The 18898-nt window shown below is 46.9% G+C and overlaps 1 protein-coding gene across 1 annotated transcript in view; it reads left to right on the forward strand.

Annotated features, from left to right (window-relative positions):
* The first annotated feature begins 1870 nt into the window (after window positions 1-1870).
* The window catches only part of LOC129711390 (rho guanine nucleotide exchange factor 10-like protein), an 84363-nt gene continuing 67335 nt past the window's right edge, over window positions 1871-18898 (forward strand). The window contains exons 1-2 of the mRNA XM_055658997.1: window positions 1871-2165; window positions 11250-11337. Of these exons, the coding sequence (XP_055514972.1) occupies window positions 11301-11337 (37 nt within the window). The 5' untranslated portion in view covers window positions 1871-2165; window positions 11250-11300. The remainder of the gene's footprint in view (window positions 2166-11249; window positions 11338-18898) is intronic.

The raw sequence follows: 18898 nt of genomic DNA on the forward strand, positions 1-18898 counted from the left end.
CAAATGGGGGAAGGCAGAGTTACTCAGTCCAAGTACTGATGTGAAAATAGACACAAAATGCTGGAGTAACTCCAGTGGGACAGGCAGCATCTCTGGAGGGAAGGGATGGGCGACGTTTCGGGTCGAGACCCTTCTTCCTCCTTCTCTCCAGAGATGCTGCCTGTCTCGCTGTTACTCCAGCATTTTGTGTCTATCTTTGACGCCAACTCATATAATCCATATCCCTTCATGTATCTGACCCTATCACTCCCCCAGCACATTCCAGGAACTCACTGACTTTTGTGTGAAAATGCTCCCCCCACGTCTCCTTTAAACTTTGCCCCTCTCACCTTGAACCCACGCCAACTAGTCTTTTGATATTTCCAAACTATTGGAGAAAGGTTGTGACTGTCTACCCTATCTACATCTCTCACAATTTTATAGACTACTATCTGGCCTCAGGCATTCCTGAGAAAATAATCCAAGTCTGTCCAATCTCCCTGAGGATAACACCCCTAATCCACACATCATTCTTCACCCTTTCCAAAGCCTCCACATCCTTCCTGTATTGGGGTGACCTGAACTGCACGCAATACTCCAGAAGTGGCCGAACCAAAGTCATAAATCCACATGATGACTTCCTGACTGTAATTAATGAGGTCTACCATACCACAGGCCCTCTTTACCACTCTATCTGCTTGTGCTGCCACTTTCATTGAGTTATAGACTTGGATCCCAAGATCCTTCTGTACTCCAATGCTGTAAAGCAGTTACCCCATTAATTGCATATCTTTCCCTTGTAGCTTTGCTTAAATAACTGAATAAAAGAATTATAAACAAAACACAAAGTGCTGGATAACTGCAAGATAATTCAAAGCGTGTAGGAAGGAACTGCAGATGCTGGTTTAAACCCAAAATAGACACAAAAAGCTGGAGTAACTCAGCGGAACATGCAGCATCTTCAGTCTCCATCCGAAACGCCACCCATTCCTTCTCCCCAGAGATGCTGCCTGTCCCGCTGAGTCACTCCAGCTTTTTGTGCCTCATTTTAGATAATTCAAAGCTGCGATTCCTTTTCTTCAACACTCAATTAGATTGTTCTTCTCTGCCCGTGAGTTTCACCCCAGGATCATTGCACCTCGACTGGGTGACATTTCTGAATGTCTCTCCCTGGTCACTGAGAGCTGGGTTTCAGTAACGAGTTGGTGTTTGAACGCGGGCCGGGTAGAGGCTTCCCCCACGTTGTCACTGCACAACGCCTGGCTGGCCGGCTCCAGAATACCGCACTCTGATGAGTTCTCCGCATTTGCAATCATTACACTTTAACCCACAGCCCAGCTTTCTCTCTCTCTCTCTCACTCACTCTCACTCTCAATTCAATTTTCAATTAAAAAACTTTATTGGCATGATAAAAAAATATTGTTATATTGCCAAAGTATAAAGCATGACATACATGTTTAAAATGCATAAGTATAAATACAAGTGCATGGATAGATATGTCCCTGTACATAAACTCGCAATAGGCCTATAGCCATTTGATTGCTACACGTTCTTGCAGCTGTAAGCAGTACAACACAATAGCAAGTTTAGCAATTCAATATTAATTTCTTAGTGTTAGTTAATGTCAATTAGTGTGTGCATGTTGGTCATTCACCGTCTCTCAGGTTATGGCATGCTCTCTCTCTCTCCTCCTTCCCTGGGAAAGCAGAAAGTTGGAAGGAGATTTGAACTGCAAGATATGAGACCGCAGAGAGAGAATAGTTGGGCTGGCGCTGACCCCACGCACGGGCTGAACACAAGAGATGCTCGTTATTCAGAGAGTGGTTGCTGGAGGAGTGTGGAACAACCTCCACATCCCATTGGTTGTGTCGGCGCCCGGCGCTGTGAAGGAAGGATCTGAGCTCTATTGATCAGAGAGAAGGAGGGAGTGTGTGTGTAGAGAGAGAGAGGGAGGCAGGGCAGTGCCCTGGTTCTGCTGGGAGATTGCTCAGGAAGTTGCCAGCAGCCCATTCTTAAAAGATTTCATTATTTTATTTTGGTCACGTTGTGCTGTGCCGACAAGAGATGGGATTTTAAATGGTCTGATGTAGAGAGCGAGAGCAGGCTTGATGCTCCTACCCCTGTGTTTCATCCAGGCGCTGTGCAAACCTCTCGCCCTTTGTATGTGGCAACAAAGGCAGAGCTGGGTGAGTGAACAAGTCTGTTTCTGCGCCGATAAATGCGCCCGCCCTGTCAACCCTTCATTCCGCCAGCCCCCTGGGACAATCGCCTCGACATCCAGCCAGTGTTGGAGCTGGGGGTGAGCGCAGCTGACACAGGCTTGTGTAGGGGGGAGAGGGGAGAGGGGAGAGAGGGATGAGAAGGGGGAGGGAGGAGGAGAGAGAGGGGAGAGGGGAGGGGAGGGGGGGGGAGAGGGGTGGGTAGGTAATGCAGCGACCATGGGCGCTCACCAGCAACTAACACTCACACTGGGTAGAAAAATAACACCAGGGGCTGGGGGATAGTCAGTGCCCCCCCCCCCAAGCTGTCAAATACCAGTCAGGTGATCCCGGGGATGTGTGTGTGTGTCTGTGCGTTTACAGATAGTGTGGGTGGGGTTTGGCAGTTGACTTTCTTTGCTGGGAGTGCGAGCGGCTGTGGTGTGGGACAGTGTTGGGGAGGGGAGGGGAGGGTCCGGGAGATTCTGGAGACAGCCCATGTTGTGTGGAGATGTTTCATGGAGCTCATTGCTATTTCTCTGGCCTCCCTTGGCCCCACGCCAGAGGCACTGTTAACTCTATGTGCTCCCCGTCACAGACCATCTTCATTCACAGAGTCATACAGTGTGGACACAGCCCCTTCAACCACACCCATGCGAACCATGATGCCCCATCTACACTGCCCACATTTGGCCCATATCCCACTGAGCCTTTCCTATTCTAAGTGTCTTTTAAATGCTATTAAATGCTGCCTCAACTACCTAATCTGGTAGTCAGCTAGTTCCATACACCCACAAACTTCAGAGTGAAGAGGTGTTCCCATTAAACTTTCCCCCTCCCACCGTAAACCTCTGCCCTGTGGTTCTGTAGCCCCCTGCCCTGGGTAATACACTCTGTATCGGCATTCACCCCATCTAGTCCCTCATGGTTTTACCTCCTGCTGTCCTTGCTTGGCTGGCCTACCTGTGACTGCAGGCTCACCAATGTGATCTGACTCCAGCAGTTTGTGTCTGTGTTGGGTATAAACCGGCATCTGCAGTTCCTTTTTGTTACATTATGCCAGGAAATTTGTGCTGGATTTGAGGTCCTGCTTTTAACTACTCCTTTGGTCAAAGATTGTCCTGACGTTCCAAAGGTAATGGTCACTTCATTGTGCCATAGCTGACCACTGGCCCCTCAAGTATGGACAACAGTCCATATGTTCTAGAGTGTCTTGGTGGGCTTTATTGTCAGAGAGGTACAGGAGCAGATTGGTAGAGGACTTTATGCTAACTATAAGGCCCATTCTTGTATATACTGTACCAAATGTGTTGTTGTTGACTGTAGGAGTTGGTGGTGGGTTTATGGAACAAGCTGCCACATGAGGTAGTTGAGGCTGGGACTATCCCAACATTTAAGGAACAGTTGGACAAGTACATGGATAGGCCATGTTTGGAGGGATATGGACCAAATGCAGGCAGGTGGGACGAGTGTGGCTGGGACATGTTGGCCGGTGTGGGCAAGTTGGTCCGAAGGGCCTGTTTCCACGCTGTATCACTCTGTAAATCTACGACTCTATGCCTGTGAATGCATGCTAAGTACAGCATTATGACTGAGCTTGAGGTGACCTTGGTTCTCTAGTGGCAATGATGTTGGCTGAATAATTTCCCATTGGAGCTGTGCATTAGTCCCACTCCAGCAGGCATCCCATTGGCAACGAGGTGCAGCATTGTGTTGTGAAACACAAACAAAAACTGTTGTGGCATAATGATGCAACATTGTTCTTTACAAATCCACACTGAGATTTGGATTGTTTAAGAAACAACTGCAGATGCTGACCGAAACATCACCTATTCGAGATTTAGGAGATTGAGAGGGGATCTTATAGAAACTTACAAAATTCTTAAGGGATTGGACAGACTAGATGCAGGAAGATTGTTCCCGATGTTGGGGAAGTCCAGGACAAGGGGTCACAGCTTAAGGATAAGGGGGAAATCCTTTAAAACGGAGATGCAGCAGCATTTTTTCACACAGATGCTCTGGAACTCTCTGCCACCCGTTGAGGCCAGTTTTGGCTCCATTTAAGAGGGAGTTAGATGTGGTCCTTGTGGCCAGGGGGATCAGTAATGGAGAGAAGGCAGGTACGGGATACTGAGTTTATGATCAGCCATGATCATATTAAAAAAAACAGGCTCGAAGGGCCGAATGGCTGACTCCTGAAACATAATTTCTATTCCTATGTTTCTATGTTCCATTCGATCCATAGATGCTGCCTCACCCGCTGAGTTTCTCCAGCATTTTTGTCTACCTCTGAGATTTGGATTGGTTCTTTTGCAGACGGATGGTTTGCATGAAATAAGGAAGCAAACTGATGGAAGTTGCTTCACCATCTCTTTGCCTGATGGATGTCTGGGCTTTGCCAAGATTGACAATAGGCCATTTACAGTTGCCGCTACTTCCTGCTGCACATCTCCTGGTTTTGTCGACTGATGCAGGTTTATGTCCTAATGTAATTTTAAAAAATGAACAGCAGATGCTGGGTTGTACCGTAGATAGACACAAAATGCAGGAGTAACTCAGTGGGTCATGCAGCATATGCGGAGAAAGTTTCTGGTTGGGACCTTTCTTCAGACAGATTGTAGAGGGGAAGAACTGGAAGTTAGAAAAGACCAGGACAAACTGGAGCCGGAAACAGATGACGTCAGGCAGGGTGGTTCCCTGATTGGCAGATTTATGTCAGCTGTGCCCCTTCAGAAGGACAAAATCCACACTGATGTGGGGAGTATCTTGTCATCATGTATTGTCTTTCTGTTGTCTGGTTAACACGCAACAAAAGCTTTTCACTGTACCTCGGTACACGTGACAATAAACTAAACTGAACTGTGTCCTCAACTGTGGAGGTCTCTGGCAATGACCTTACCTGTGACTTACCTAGGGGCCATGGACCTCTCCATTGCAGAGTTCCTGAGGACCAAGGGAATTCCTCCCGTTCACAGGCCACGAGTGCACGTTTAACTGCAGGTTAGCAGGTCTCAACAGGTGTGTTACCTGAGCTGTGGCTGGTTTAAGGTGCCCCAGAATCAATGAGGGGAGGTTGAGGTTCACACTGTGGATATTAATGATGGATAGTGTGGGGCTTGGTTCAACAATAACAGTCTGCCCACAATGTAGTTACACAATTTAAACTTGTTTGTTTCTAAGGCTATGAAGAGAGAGCTAGATAGGGATCTTAAAAATAGCGGAGTCAGGGGATATGGGGAGAAGGCAGGAACGGGGTACTGATTGGGGATGATCAGCCATGATCACATTGAATGGCGGTGCTGGCTCGAAGGGCCGAATGGCCTACTCCTGCACCTGTTGTCTACTGTCTATTGCTATAGTCCTGTACTAGTATTGGGCAGAGAGAAAGACTTACAACTTGTACACAACATTAATAAAAGGCAACCATGGAAACATACCATGGCATAACATCCCAACTCATGCACTGAGGCACATTGTAGTCACTGTTGCTGCTCTAGCTGAGGAGAAACTTGTCCAAGATCTGGGGTAGTGTACAATAGCAGATGGCTTCAAGTTCCAGTCTGTAATGAATACATGCGTTTGGTTTCCCATGCATTTTCTTGCCCCAGCCTTCCATCCAGTAGTTATGATCTTGTGAATATAATGAATCACCCTACTGTTCAATGACAGGGTCTGAATGGCTCAGCAGTCTCATTTTAACATCTATTAAAGCTGTCAACAGCGTTCCAAATGATGGGACGCTAATCGTGGAGCCTCTGTAGGAATGAAATGCCAATGACCTGAATAAAACATGAAAATGAACTAATTAAGTTAATTTATTTTTGTGTTTCCTGTAACCTGAAGGTTGAGCCTAGTTGCTGAACAATGGACTTGATTCATTGTCAAGGATTGATACAAATACAGGTGACCCCCCGCATGAAGTATTTTGTTCGAGATGTTGGTGAGGCCACTTTTGGAGTATTATGTACAGTTCCAGTCACTCTGCTGCAGGGAAAATGTTGTTACGCTAGAAAAAGTGCAGAGAAGATTGATGAGGACGTTGCCAAGCCTCGAGGGCCTGAGCTACAGGGAGAGGTTGAGCAGCAAGGAGATGTACAAGATCACTAGGGCAATAGATAGGGAGGATGCACAGAGTCCTTGCCCAGATTCAAGAACCAAAAGACATAGATTTAAGTTGAATGGAGAAAGATTTAATAGGAACCTGAGAGGTGAGAGTTGCTCAAGGAGGAAGTTGAGGCAGGTACATTAACAACATTTAAAATAACAATTTGATAGGTACATGAACAGGAAAGTTTTAAAGGGACATAGGCCAAAGGTGGGCAGGTGGGACTAGTGTAGATGGGGTATCTTGGTTGGCATGGGCAAGTTGGGCCGAAGGGCCTGTTTCTGTGCTGTATGGTTCTATGACATCACCGTTGTTCGGAAATGGAAATTTAGCCCGACAGAATTCACAAATCATTATCCAAAATGTTGAGGTGCAGAATAAAATTCCCACTCACAGAATTTATATGAAGAAACAAAGTAGTAAAAGAGATGCGTCTGTTATTCAACTTGTGTGTCTTGATGCACATGCGGGTGATGCCACTTAGCGTTATGGAAAATCACGGTACAAACATAGAAACATAGAAACATAGAAATTAGGTGCAGGAGTAGGCCATTCGGCCCTTCGAGCCTGCACCGCCATTCAATATGATCATGGCTGATCATCCAACTCAGTATCCCGTACCTGCCTTCTCTCCATACCCCCTGGTCCCCTTAGCCACAAGGGCCACATCTAACTCCCTCTTAAATATAGCCAATGAACTGGCCTCAACTACCCTCTGTGGCAGAGAGTTCCAGAGATTCACCACTCTCTGTGTGAAATCTGTGTGAAATACAAAGTATATTTCAGGAATGCAACTTCCCCCATTACCTCACCCCCCCCGCCCCCCCCTCACCCCCTACCTCCCCCCCCTCCCCCTCCTCCCCCCCCCCCCCCCCCCACCCCCCCACTCCCCATCCCCCCCTCCCCCCCCCATTCCCAATCACACAGGGGGCATCTCCTGCTTGCTTGTTCCAATATGAATGTGGACCATTAAGGATTCACACCAAGAGCAGAAGAAAGATCCTTTGTTCTGTATATGGGCTAAGGATCGGAACAATGTAATTAGCTCTGGTATCATAGTAAAACAAATGGTGAATTTTATAGAGAGTGAGCAATGTTTTTGTACGGGGCTGTTTGTGCCTTAGCTGGTTGAGTTGCTTGATTCATCCAGAGAGTTGTGAATCTGTGGAATTCTCTGCCACACAAGGCAGTGGAGGCCAATTCACTGGATGTTTTCAAGAGAAAGTTAGATTTAGCTCTCATGGCTATAGGAATCAAGGGATATGGGGAAAAAGCGAGAATGGGGTACTGATTGTGGATGATCAGCCGTGATCATATTGAATGGCGGTGTTGGCTCGAAGGGCCGAATGGGCTACTCCTGCAATTATTGTCGATGTTTCTATGATTTTCACCAACTCATGCTCTGGTTTGGTTATGTTGTAGCTATGGGCTGTCAGAGGGTGTTGACAAAGTGGAACTTCTAGCAGGTTAATTCCACAATTAGAAAGTGATTTAAGGTCTGGTGCTAACGTTGCTGGGAATTGGTTAAGGGATGGGAGGCAATGACCAGTGACAAGTTGCTGCTTGTCTGTTTGGAGAGGAATGCAGAATGGAAAATAATGCCAATACTTGTTAAGCATAAATGTATAAGGCATTTGTGTGGCTGCATTTGGCCTGTTGTGTTCTGTTTTGGTCTCCCTGCTGAAGGAGAGATGTACAGCTGGAAAGAGTGGGGAGAAGATTTACAGGTTGTTGGGAGGGTGGGCAGGCTGGGTCTCTATTCATTGGAGCACCAGAAGATGAGGGGTGGCCTTATAGACTTGTATAAAACCATGAGGGGAATAGATAGGGTGAATGCACAGAATCTTTTACCCAGATTTAGGGTATCAAACAGCAGGGGACATGTTTAAGGTGAGAGGGGAAAGATTAATAGGAACCTGATGGACAACTGTTTCACAGAGAGGGTGGTAGGTATATGGACCGTGGTACCAGAGGAGGTTGTTAGAGCAGGTGCTATAACAACATTTAAAAAGCATTTGGACAGGTAGGAGGGGTTGGGAGAGATATGGTGGGCCTGCTCGGGCAAGTGGGACTTGGTCAGCATGGTCATGTTGGGCTGAAGGGCCTGTTTCCCTGTTTTATGGCTCTATGTCGGACTCTTCAACGTGGTCTTGGATATAAGGAGCACAATTTTTAATGTCTGTGAGTGAAGAAAAAACTTGGCTCTTAAGGCAAAGAGAGAAGGATAATATTAGACTTTTACGGGAAGTAAGCGGATGAAATGGGCAGATGCATGGGCGTTGCAGTTTAATAGAGGTAGATATGAGGAGTCTGAAGAAGGGTCTCGACCCGAAACCTCACACATTCCTTCTCTCCGGAGATACTGAGTTATTTCAGCATTTTGTGTCTTTCGGAGGTATGAGGAGATATAGGGGATAATGGTTTATCGTGTAATACTCTGAGACAGTGTTGTACTAATATCCCATTGCTACTTGATTCACAGTAACGTTCTGGTTCCGGGTTGAAATGAACTATTTGTTCATTGTCTTTTTGTCCTTGTTCCTCTGAGTTTTCCTCTCTTGTTCCTGACATCCACAATTAGTCTGGATTGACTTGGAACTGATCAGAAGTTCTGTGCATCGGTAGATATCATACATGGTTGGTATTGGACTCTCCCTTGAAAGAACATGTGGACCCAAGTGAATGCTGCTTAGCTGGTCCAGAAGCTGAGTTTCAGGGACATGTTGCAGGGTTTTCAGGGAAGGTTGTCAGGCACCATTGGAGAAGGTGAAAGAGAATTTAAGAAGTTTAGAACCAAGAAGACACTTGTTGAAAGCTGTTTCAGATTTATGTGTGTGGGGTATTTGGCTATTGCCAGCATTAACTCATATCTCTGGTGCCATTTGGTGTTGGGTTACCCGTGCCTCCATGCCTACCTGTCAGTCCACAATTAATCAAATGGCACTTCATAAGCGATAAGAGCAGAATTAGGCCATTCGGCCCATCAGGTCTAATCCACCATTCAATCATGGCTGATCTATCTTTCCCTCTCAACCCCCTTCTCCCCATAATCCCTGACACCTGTACTAATGAAGAATCTATCAATCTCAGCCTTAAAACATCCATTGACTTGGCCTCCACAGCCGTGGGGATGTATTACCTGACCCCGTAACCTCTGATACTCCTGCTGGTCTCTCAGCATTGTAGAAGGGTGGAGCAATATAAGTAATGGGGTGATTCAGCAACACTGGAGACTCACTAATGCTCGCGTGCTAACCAGGGTCTGTACAGGAGGTGGGAGGGGTATAGTACGATGAATATGGAGCACTTAACATCTTGTAATACGAGTCCTGCAAACACAGTCAGATTTAAATTCCTCTCCACTCCTCAGTCACCATCTGACACATTTACATTTGTTTTAATAGGCCGGGACATTATCGTGCAGTCATTGATTTATGCTGCATTCTGCAAATGGATTAGCTGGCTGCTTTCCCCACAGGCTGGAGACTGTTAAGATCACGTCTGTCTTTAGCACGTAAACAAAGGGATGATTTCAGGCTGCCATTTAAAGTAACCTTTGCTAATCAATCGCCTTCATTTTCCTGAAGCAAATCGTAAACGTGATTGGCAAAGATGTTGATATTTATTTACCCCAGCTGGCAGTGGCATGAAAGGGCAGTGAGTCAGTGTGTCCACTCACCTACCCCTACATGCCGCTCCTGCTTACTGGTCTGCTCACCACTCTGTGCCAACTGACCCTCATCAAACACTGCTTATAGAGTCACAGACTGATACAGTGTGGAAATAGCCCCTTTGGCCCAACTTGCCCACACCGTCCAACAATGTCCCAGCTACACTAGTCCCACTTGCCTGCGCTTGGTCCATATCCCTCCAAACCTGTCCAATCCATGTACCTGTCTAACTGTTTCTTAAACGTTGGGATAGTCCCAGCCTCAACTACCTCCTCCGGCAGCTTGTTCCATACACCCACCACCCTTTGTGTGAAAAAGTTACCCCTCAGATTCCTATTAAATCTTTTCCCCTTCACCTTGAACCTATGTCCTCTGGTCCTCGATTCCCCTACTCTGGGCAAGAGACTCTGTGCGTCTACCCGATCTATTCCTCTCATGATCTTATACACCTCTCTCTATAAAATCACCTCTCGTCCACCTGCGCTCCAAGGAATAGACACCCAGCCTACTCAACCTCTCCCTGTAGCTCACACCCTCTAGTCCTGGCAACATCCTCGTAAATCTTCTCTGAACCCTTTCAAGCTTGACAATATCTTTCCTATAACACGGTGCCCAGAACTGAACACAAACATGGCCTCCCAACTTCTACACTCAATTCAAGAGAATGATCAATGCCTGGGAAACTGCTACAACAGTCTAACTTTAAGGCACTCTGCCTATTCTGTGTGCAGTAGGGCATAGTCAGAGTCATGGAAACAAGCCCTTCGGCCAAACCCGTCCATGCCAACCAGGATGCTCCACCTAAGCTAGACCCATGTGTCTGTGATTGGCCCATATCCCTCTAAACCCTTTAACCTTTCCTAACCATCAAGTCACCAGGTTCTTGAGTTGTTTGCTAAAAGTGAATTCCAAACCCATGCTGCCCATGCACAGAGTGCTAGAGGAACTCAGTGAGTCCGGCTGTATCTGACCTGAAACACCACCTGTCTATTCCCTCCACAGATGCTGCCTGAACTTCCAAGTTCCTCCAGCACTTTGTGTTTTGCTCGAGATTCCAGCACCTGCTGTTCCTTGAGTCTCCGTGCAAAGAACTAGTGTACGAGTGATCATTGGTCGTCGTGGAATCGATGGGTCGAATGGCCTGTTTCCATGCTGTAAACTACTGCTACTGTGTCAGTGACCAACTGTATCATGTGATGCTTTTACAGGTCTCAGCAGAAACCACGTTTTATACTTAAATATAATATCAAATTATAATCCTGACCATGTTATGAATGCAAATATTTCTTGCAACAGGAAGGGCGTGGTTTCTGCCCGCTGATGTGACAGAAGGCGGTGTTGTGTGGCATGGCATCCTCTGGTTCCTCTCCTGGTCAACTACAAGGTAAGGTATAGATTGCTGAGCTGTGCTCCCAGCACCTCGGGACTATGTGGTAGGGACTGGATCGCATGTAGGGAGGGGTGGATGAAGCATAACCAGGTCACACTCCAACTACTGTTCACCACTGCAGTGCATTCTTGTAAAGGCGGCTTGTACGCTGGAATTTAGAAGATTGAGGGGGGATCTTATGGAAACTTACAACATTCTTAAGGGGTTGGACAGGCTAGATGCTAGAAGATTGTTCCCGATGTTGGGGAAGTCCAGAACAAGGGGTCACAGTTTAAGGATAAGGGGGAAGTCTTTTAGGACCGAGATGAGAATTTTTTTTTTCACACAGAGAGTGGTGAATCTGTGGAATTCTCTGCCACAGAAAGTAGTTGAGGCCAGTTCATTGGCTATATTTAAGAAGGAGTTAGATGTGGCCCTTGTGGCTAAAGGGATCAGGGGGTATGGAGAGAAGGCAGGTACAGGATACTGAATTCGATGTTCAGCCATGATCATATTGAATAGCGGTGCAGGCTCGAAGGGCCAAATGGCCTCTACTCCTGCACCTATTTTCTATGTTTCTATGTTCTGGCTGAAGAGGCAATGTCCTCTGGCATCTTAGACTCAAGGCAAGGGTGCTTTATTGTCATAGGTCCCGAAACAGAACAATTAAATTCTTACTTCATGTAAGAGGGCGACACGGTGGCGCAGCGGTAGAGTTGCGCCAGAGACCCGGGTTCCATCCCGACTACGGGCGCTGTCTGTACAGACTTTGTACGTTCTCCCCATGACCTGCGTGGGTTTTCACCGGGAGCTCCGGTTTCCTCCCACACTCCAAAGACGTACAGGTTTGTAGGTGAATTGGCTTGGCATAATTGTAAATTGTCCCTTGTGTGTAAGTGTGCGGGGATCGCTGGTGGGCGTGGGCCAAAGGGCCTGTTTCTGCGCTGTTTATCTAAACTAAACTAAACTAAACTTGCAGCAGCGCAACAGATATGTAACAATAAATATATATATATACTTTTGATCGTTCTGATGTTTACAGAGTGTGTACATATGTATAATATATATAATATCTATGTGTGGGCATATATATATATATAGTAATATAATAATTATAACAATAATAGTGCATAGTCAACAAAACCCAGGATGTCTGACGGGATTTGTAGATGCTGCAAGGGTTAGAATGTATCCTCAGTATGGAAGATCGTGTTACAGTTTGAGAACCAAGCAAAAATGATGTTGGGATCTATGTTAGATAAACTTCTCAATTAAAAAGAAGGTTAATGCTTCCTCATCACAAAGATCTATCAGAGCTCTGAATGAGGGGTGATCTTACTGAAACATACACAATCCAAACATGACGGGTGTCGGGGATTATGGGGAGAAGGCAGGAGAATGGGGTTAGGAGGGAGAGAGAGATCAGCCGTGATTGAATGGCGGAGTGGACTCAATGGGTCGATTGGCCTAATTCTGCTCCTATCACTTATGATCTTATGATGACGTGATAGTGTTGAAGTTGAGATGTTTCGAGGAACAAAGAACAGAAACGTGCAAGCCCTTTGGTCCACAATGTCTGTGTCAAACACAATGCATAGTTACAGTCACCTCACCTGCCCGCTCGTGTGTCCCCGTGCCTCCATGCCCCCCCCCCCCCCCCCTCCCCCCCGCATGCCAGTGCATGTTCCCTGCACATCTCAATGTCTACACTGGTGCAAGAGTCTCTGTAGAGAGAAGACCGATGCAAGGCCAGAGGTGGCCATGTGGTACTGAAGGCTGCTGCAAATGCTTTTAGCAGAAAGTGGTGAATCTCTGGAATTCTCAACCCACGAGGTTGTAGAGGCCAGGGTACTGGTGGTTTAGTTTAGTTTGGTTTAGAGATACAGCGCAGATTGCTGATTTCAGTTCATGACGCGGATAGATCTACATCTCCGAATACAGATTTGAAAAATTCTCTTTTAAGGGGCCTTCTCTTCTATTTCTACTTTCCACTTTCTCTCTTCCTTTTTTATTTTTTATATACATACTTCACGTTTTTCTACTCTACCATCTATTTTTCCACTTTTTCCTCTTTCTATTGTGTTCTTTTTCTTGTCTTGCTTACTTCCTTCTTATAACATAAAACTAGAGGTTGTACATAGAATGGATTACGGTATTACATAGTTGGCACCTAAAATTAGGTTCCACTGTACTGTTTTGTACTGTATTAACTTCTAATAAAATAAAATAAACAAAAAACAAAAAAGAGATACAGCGCAGAAACAGGCCCTTCGGCCCACCAGAGCATTGGCGCTGACAGATCGGGGCAGAGACAAACTATCAGACGTGGAAACGTAGGGAGCCAGGTGTTAAGCTGAAGAGAGGTGGGGTGAAGGAAGTAGATGTATGTTTGAAAGGGTAAGAGACCAGGTGATTCTGGTGTTGATGTGTGTGTCTCTCACCAGAGGCAACATTCCATGGCTCTCTCTTATACAATGATGTCTTGCAATGGACTGACTGAAGTACACAGGAAGTCCAGCCACTCCATTCTCTCTGCTGTGTTTACGATCACCCCGTACACTAGCAATATCCTACACACACTGGGGACAATTTATAATTTTTACCAAAACCAATTAACCTACAAACCTGCACGTCTTCGGAGTGTGGGAGGAAACCGGAGCACCCGGAGAAAACCCATGCAGGTCACGGGGAGAACGTGCAAACTCTGTACAGACAGGACCTGTAGTCAGGATGGAACCCGGCTCTCTGGCGCTGCATCACCGTGCCGCCCCTTGGTACTCAAATGTCTGTGGAATCAGGTGTAGGAGCCTATGGTTTAGGAGTGGACCTGTCTGAGCTTCAGAGGTGAAGCAATGTTTAGAATTGTGCATTCTGCGGCAGGATCACACTGAAAGATAATCAATACTATAGATGCTTCAGACCGCACAGCTATGTTATACTTGTCCATGCAACGCCTGATGACGTGGTACTTGGCACCACCATTTCAATTTTTACTTTACCTATTTAAAAAGCAGAGTCCAACTTCCCCCATTCTGCACGTCTCCCTGAGTTACACTGTTCACTGTTGCTCATGGCAAATCTAATTCAGTTACTTGAGAACATGCAAAGTGTATTGAAGATCAAATGATAATGAGGTGGATTTTCCAGAGCCATTTAATTAGATATTAAATTTAAAAAGTAGATAATCAGCAGGTCAGGCAGAAGCAGAGTTAGTTTTTCAGGTCAATGATTTTTTATCAGGACTGTGCAAAGTTTTGGAGCTGAAACAATTAACTGTTTCAGAACATTTCTCCAAGGGACGGAATGTCAAAAACTAGAGGGCCAAGATTTAAACTGGAAAGGAGATATAGGGTAGACAGAATGCTGGAGAAACTCAGAGGGTGAGGCAGCATCTATGGAGCGAAGGAATAGATCCATATTCGGGTCGAGACCCTGCTTCAGAAGAAGGGTCTTGACACGAAATGTCACCTATTCCTTCATTCCACAGATGCTGCCTCACCCGCTGAGTTTCTCCAGCAATTTGTCTACCTTTGATTTTTCCAGCATGTGCAGTTCTTTCTTAAGGAGCTATAGGGGGCAAGTTTGTTCCACAGAGGGTGGTGGGTGCCTGGTACACAGTGCCTGGGATGGTGGTGGAGGCAGATACAATGATGGTGTTGAAGAGTTTCAGCAGGGACCATAGTTATGCAGGGATTAGAGGGATATGGATCACGTGCAGGGAGAGGAGATTAGTTTATCTTGGCATCAGGTTCAGCACGGACATTGTGGGCTGTTCTATATTTCTCTCAGCTGACTGAGAACATTCAGCATATTCTGTTTCTTGTTAGTTAAATTGTTTGTGCATGTATGGGAGCTTACAGCCAAAAACAAGCTGTTGTCGGGGCCAAGTGGCTATTTTGGGTCTCTAGTGCATGCAGATGTGTATGTTTTGCTTATTATGATGCAAAGGCCTTTTAAGAATTTGGCATAAAAATAGTGGCAAGACTGTGTAAAATATATCTCTCACTAGTGGATAGGCCTGGATAGAGTGGATGTGGAGAGGATGTTTCCACTAGTGAGAGAGTCTAGGACTGGAGGAGCAGAATTAAAGGACGTTCCTTTAGGAAGGAAATTAGGAGAAATGTCTTTAGTCAGAGGATGGTGAATTTGTGGAATTCATTGCCACAGACGGATATGGAGGCCAGTGATTAGGATGGGTATCAGGGGTTATGGGGAGAGGGCAGGAGAATGGGGTTGAGAGGGAAAGATAGATCGGCAACGAATGAATGGTGGGCCGAATGGCCTAATTCTGCTCCTATCACTCATGAACCTATGCAACCATTACAGCTCAAATATCTGCCTGTACAGGACTGTGGTGAACTCTGGCAACAAGAGCCCTTTCTCACTGAGCTCCGTAGTGTCGTCTTGCATGCCTCTCTGTCCTCAATGTGCTCTGAAGGGCAGGCTCATGAAAGGAGCATCAATAATAAGCTGCAAGTGTTCAGCAGTGGTTGCAGGGACGTGTAGCATTTAAATTAAAAACAAATAATGGGACCATGGTTGGCTGATTAGAAATAACATTTCTGGGCTAATTGTTTCCCACCGTTGCTAGACTGAAGTGGGAACATCTCTCCTTCACTAGATCTCTCCTTCACTGTCTCCTGCACTAGATCTTCCAAAGTGCCTTTTACAACAAGTCTATACATTGATGAATATGATGATGATGATCTGTTAAAGTCACTTGTACCTAGCTGGGTGCGGTGACATTCTTTGTTTTTGCATACAAAGTGTCATCACAATGATGCCAACAAAGTGACAACAAGTACTCATCCCTTCATCGTCCACCCACCCTTCCCGCTATCGTCCACCCACCACCCCTTCCCCCCCCACCCCAAAAACCCCCCCCCCCCCCAATTCTAGCCCACCCTCTCACCCCCCCCACCCCCCCCCTACCCACCACCGTGTCCCCCTTTATTCTAGGCGCCCCCCACCCCCCCCCCCCTCCCCTTCCCCTCCCCCCACCCCCACCTCCCCCACCCCCCACACCCCCCCAACCCCCACCCCCACCCAACCTCCCCCTCCCCCCCCCACCCTACCCCCACCCCCCCCTCACCCCACCCCACCCCACCTCCCCCACCCCACCCCACCCCACCCCCCCTTCCCCCACCCCCCCTTACCCCCCCCTTCCCCCACCCACCCCACCCCCCCCCCCCCTTCCCACACCGGGTCCCCCTTTATTCTAGGCGCCCCCCATCCCCGCCACCTTTGGTCGTGAGCACTCAGCCAGTAGCTGCACTGTGTTCAACTTTGATGGGGAAAGTTTAGATCAGTTGTGCTGTGGGTGATTGGCATTGGATTCATCATCCTGGCCTCCTTCTCTGGTGTTCATTACAAGCTCCCAGATACTTGGAAATGTCAGAGGAAAAAGCTGCACTTTCTATAAGTATAGACATTCCAAGCACTCTGATGTATTTTCCAGCTCTTGTTACACAGCATTCCCAGTTCATCAGGAATGTTGGCTTATCCTTGCAGAGAGACATTGTCACATCTCTGGTAGGGGCTGCACGGTGGCGCAGCGGTAGAGGTGCTGCCTTACAGCGCTTGGCTTGCAGCGCCAGAGACCCGGGTTCGATCCTGACTACGGGTGCTGTCTGTACATAGTTTGTACGTTCTACACTTGATCTGCGTGGGTTTTCTCAGGTTTCCTCCCACACTCCAAAGACGTGCAGGTTTGTAGGTTAATTGGCTTGGCATAAATGTAAATTGTCCCTAGTGTGTGTAGGATAGTGTTAATGTGCGGGGATCGCTGGTTGGCGTGGACTCGGTGGGCCGAAGGGCCTGTTTCCGCACTGAATCTCTAAACAGGTGCAGGGTGAAGAGTACTCTGTATCAGACAATGATGGATGTCCATTGTAACAGAGAGACACTTGCGTTGTACTTTATTACACATTTCAGAAGTATTTCAAATGTGTGTTTTAGTTTTAGAGTTACGGTGCGAAAACAGGCCATTCGGCCCACCGAGTCCGCACTGACCAGCGATCCCCGCACACTAACACTATCCTACACACACTAGGGACAATTTACATTTATACCAAGCCAATTAACATACAAACACATAGGTCTTTGTAGTATGGGAGGAAACCAAAGATCTTGGAGAAAATCCACACAAGCCATGGGGAGAACGTGCAAACTCCAAAGAGATAAGCACCCGTAGTCAGGATCGAACCGGGTCTCTAGCGCTGTGAGGTAGCAACACTGCTGTGCCACCGTGCTGCCAGTGTGTATTGTGAAATATTTAAACTACAGCTATTATTATGTTGGCAAATATGATAATATCCACGTGTGCATTCATGATGCAAATAAATTCCAGCCACTCTTGGCTTGCTGCAAATGTTAGTTTTGAATGGTGTGTAGGTTCTAGTGGATCCCTGCCTTTGGAGATGGCTTCATATCACATCTGGCCTTGCAGGTGAAGCTGCCTCCTGTAAACAAAAGGCCCACTTCATGCAGTTCAAGGCATGAAGTCATGGGAGCTGCTGTCATGGCCTTGTATGCAACATAGTTTCATGCAGAAAGAGAGAGTGTTTGTATGCTGGAGAACACTAGCATTCTTTATTTACCCAGAATCTTGACATGGCTGATAAGTTAGTGTGTTCTCACGCTGTCCCCAGTCAAAGACACAGTGTGTTGTAAACCACAATCTGATAGTGGTGTGTTGGCAAATCGGCGACAACGGCTGCATTTACTATCATCACCTGTGTAAATTATCTAGACTTTGAATGAAGGGAAAACCGCAAAGTAAACTCAAAGGTGGCGGCATGGTGGAGCAGCGGGTAGAGCTGCTACCTCACAGCGTTAGGGACCCGGGTTCGATTCCGACCACAGGTGCTGTCTGTACAGAGTTTGTACATTCTCGCTGTAACCACGTGGCTTTTCTCCAGTTGCTCCGGTTTCCTCCCACACTCCAAAGACGTGCAGGTTTGTAGGTCCATTAGCTTGGTATGATTGTAAATTGTCGCTAGTGTGTGTAGGGTAGTGTTAGTGTGCGGGGATCGCTGGTTGGCACGGACTCAGTGGGCCGAAGGGCCTGTTTCTGCGCTGAAACTGTTTCTCGACCCTAAATGTCACCTATTCCTTCGCTCCATAGATGTTGTCTCACCCGCTGAGTTTCTCCAGCATTTTTGTCTACTTGCGTTTCAGCAAGGTTGCTCATTTCTTCAGCGTTCCCCATTGATTAATGAATGTGAAGGGAAAGTGGCAAATGTTGCACCTTGTTTTCCTGGCTTGCTGAAGCCAATTGGACAGTTTAGGCATCTCAAAGGTGAGGCCACAGCCAGGAAGACTAAATGTTGCAATGCCCGTGAGGGCTCTATTTCCACCTTCCCTCCACCCCCGCTGCACGCAATCTTTGTCATTCATGAGAGTATTCCAGCAGGGCCAGGGCCACTTCCCAGGTCTCCTGTTAACATGCCCAAGGATGGACATTATTCAGGCTGGAACACTAACGTTGGCACCTGTAGCCTCTCCATGCTCCCCCTGTAGGCAACAGGACATTTGGAGCAAATCCAACCCTGCCCTGACCAAGGTGACAGGAAGT

Source organism: Leucoraja erinacea, chromosome 30, assembly GCF_028641065.1.
Source record: "Leucoraja erinacea ecotype New England chromosome 30, Leri_hhj_1, whole genome shotgun sequence".
NCBI classification, from domain to species: domain Eukaryota; kingdom Metazoa; phylum Chordata; class Chondrichthyes; order Rajiformes; family Rajidae; genus Leucoraja; species Leucoraja erinaceus.